At 35.7% G+C, this 3,411-nt stretch overlaps 1 protein-coding gene across 1 annotated transcript; it reads left to right on the forward strand.

Moving 5' to 3' along the window:
* The first annotated feature begins 1,037 nt into the window (after positions 1-1,037).
* LOC149184360 (glucan endo-1,3-beta-glucosidase-like) lies at positions 1,038-2,436 on the forward strand. The gene is made up of 2 exons (XM_089418915.1): positions 1,038-1,175; positions 1,289-2,436. The coding sequence occupies exons 1-2, from the start codon at positions 1,100-1,102 to the stop codon at positions 2,236-2,238; spliced, it is 1,026 nt and encodes a 341-aa protein (XP_089275041.1). The 5' UTR covers positions 1,038-1,099; the 3' UTR covers positions 2,239-2,436.
* Positions 2,437-3,411: the final 975 nt, after the last annotated feature.

Here is a 3,411-nt window from a genome sequence, read left to right on the forward strand (position 1 = left end):
GATAAGTTTTTCTGTGGTTGCTTTAGAAACTTTGATTTTAAATAAAATATAATTATGATCTATATTTTTTTTTATATTTTCTTTAAAATGTTTGACTTTCAATAAAATATACTATAATTTGGAAAAATATCACTAGGTACTTTATTTATAATCCATATATTATACGCTGAAATAATATCCAACATAACTCAAAGTTAATATAAGAATTACATTATCGTCTTCTATTTTCAATAGATAGCTAAACTAATATTCAACAGTAGACATTGTTGGCACATTAAAATATTGACCAAAAATAAAAATTAATCTTATTTTTATAATTAACAAATATTTAGTTTAAAATTCGATAATCATTAGAAAAAAAATATATTTATTAACTAAATTAAATTCAAAAACTACTTTTATAAACGGATTACAATAAACTAGGCCTGGGCAAAAAAAACTTGAACAAAGCCTTTAGAATATTTTAGGCCCGTTATAATTGTCCTGCGTGAATATAAAAATCTTTACTCTCTCTTAGAAAACAAACTCTTCGACGGCCTAATCCTTCAAAATATCCCCATGCTCATTAAACCTTCAAAATATCCCCATGCTCTTCTGTCGGCTTAATACGGTGGCGCCAGCGCACACCGTCCTTTATCGCTATGATCGCGCCGCAGGCCAATAACGCACACCGTCCTTTATCGCTATGATCGCGCTGCAGGCCAATAACGCACACCCTCCTTTATCGCTATAACGACTGCTGGCCAATAAACTATGGCGACTCCTCTATCCAACCCTATGCGATTCTTGCAGACTAGCTGGTTCTCGCTAAACGTTGAAAGTTGTAGATTGGAATTCTTTGCACTGGCGAAGACTAAGGGTGCCGGCGGCTCTCGTTCTTTCAAATATTTAGTGAAACATTCAATGTTGGCAGGCTGCAACCCTGCCACCTAGGAGACTACCACGATTAACCAGTCAATGGCAACCCATCCCACACGGCACGGTATCCAACTTGGTCTACAATTGTCAATATTCAATGCCTCTGGAGGGCAGTCGAGCTTCCTATAAATGAACGTCTTCGCGGGAGAGTTTCTCAAGTCTCTCATTTCCTGTGATAAATATGGCAGCGTCTAATGAACAGATGAAGAGAATCTTGATTGGTTTGATTGCCGTCTTCTGTTGTGCAATCGTCACTGGTAAATTAGCATTACCAAACTATTCTTTAATTTTTGAAATGCAATTGTTATTCAAGACTTAACATCGTTTGAGTTGTATTAAACTGATTATTTTTCTTCAATTGATTGTGCAGAGGGTGATAAAATAGGAGTGAACTATGGGATGCTCGGAGATCTGCCACCTGCAGACCAGGTGGTAACTTTGCTGAACGGCCACAACATCGGGAAAATGAAGCTTTTCAATCCAGACGGTGGTGCATTGAATGCTTTTGCAAATTCTGGGATCGATGTAATCGTAGGAGTCAGTAACAACGATTTGCAGGCCATCTCCTCCAGCCAGGACTCAGCAAATGGTTGGGTTAATGACAATATTGTCCCCTATTCCAGCACCAGTATCAAATATATTGCGGTGGGCAACGAGGTTTTGCCTAGCACGCAGTACGTATCGTATCTTGTTCCTGCCATGAACAACATTCAAACCGCGATCAAGAACGCCAATCTGCAGAATATCAAGGTCTCTACCCCCCATGCCTTCAATGTTATAGGCGTCAGTTACCCGCCTTCAAATGGATCATTCAGCGACGATGTGAAGGATACCATGAGCTCTATACTCAAATTTCTTTCAGATAACGGGGCTCCGTTCATGGCCAATGTGTATCCATATTTCAGTTACGCCGGCGGCAACGGCATTCAACTGGACTACGCTCTCTTTCAGCCCACGGCTACGGCGGTGACAGACGGAGTTCACAGCTACAGCAACTTGTTCGATGCCATGGTGGATTCTATTTACTCCGCAATGGAAGCCTTGGGATATTCCAATGTCCCGCTCATTGTTACTGAAAGCGGATGGCCTTCTGCTGGCGCGGATGCGGCCACAACTGGGAATGCTCAGACTTATAACAACAATCTCATCCAACATGTTTTATCGAATTCAGGGACACCCAAGAGGCCTGGTACGAAAATCGAGACCTATATCTTCGCTCTTTTCAACGAAGCCCAGAAAACTCCCGAGATAGAGCGTCACTTCGGGCTCTTCAACCCTGATCAAAGTCCTGCATACTCTGTCAACTTTTCTCCAAATTGACCGCAACTCAGTTCTCCTTAACTATTTGTATGCAAAATGCAATGATATAAATCTATAGAGGATGCTACATAAATAAACATCCTCCTTCCTTCTTAATAAAATGTGAATGGCAAAGTGCCGAAGCCGTCACAGTGTACCTATCATTGTTTATTGAAGGACCACAGTTTGGATTTCTAATGAATATACATATTTATAACAGGTTTTGAAAACAATTTACGTAGGCGCACTAAAGGCGGCATCCCAAACAAGTGGGATTGAGAAATTTTAATCTTTGAAATGAATTGTTAGTCGAGCAAGATATGATAGATGGTGGTCAGGCAAACCACAAAAACTAAATCCATAAATACCGTAATGAGATTTTCGCTACTGAAAGTAGTGGACCACCAGAGACTCTAGTTAAAATAGGGGACAAAAAACAATTGAATCCTGTTAAAATAGGGGACAAACAACAACCTTAAGAATTATTTGAAGTCATTTGGCGGTAATATCACTGTTGTTTTCCGGCAATATCACTGAGTCATTTGGCGGTAATATAACTGTTGTTTTCTGTTTAAATAGTTTTTTTTCCCATAAAATTGTAATAGAGAAACAATTCAGAAAATCATAATTGAGTATTTGTTTATTGCTTCTTCCCAACTCTATAGTATACATATATACAACTACGAGCTCTAACAAGATGAAAGCCCAATTTTCAGTTACAAAAAGTCTATAGTTGTATTTTTTTGATTTGCCATTTTCATTTTTTATAAAGATAATTTTTTTTAAATCATAATAAAATTATATAATTTTATATGTATATTTTAAAGAAAAAAATGAATGATAAAATAAAAAATTTATTTAAATATTTATATTAAAAGTTTTATTTTATTATTCAAACAAGATTAGTTGAGATTGGAAATTACTTATCATACTCTATTGGTTATTGGTTATTATTCAAATAAGATTAGGTGAGATTGGAAATTACTCTATCATACTTTATTGGTTAAAAACATTATTTGAAATTTTGCAGTGATTTAGAAGTCAAACAAAAACCAAATTTACTAATTAAAAAGAAAATTACAATATTTATTTATTTTCAATATTACTTCATAAATTTTTCAGACATTATTTTATATAATAAATATTATTAAATTTTAATAACTTACATTATCTTAATTTTTTTTACAACATTTA

Source organism: Pinus tabuliformis, chromosome 3_2 (assembly GCF_031772625.1).
Source record: "Pinus tabuliformis cultivar Carrire ecotype Pingquan chromosome 3_2, CPIR1, whole genome shotgun sequence".
Taxonomy (NCBI): Eukaryota; Viridiplantae; Streptophyta; class Pinopsida; order Pinales; family Pinaceae; genus Pinus; species Pinus tabuliformis.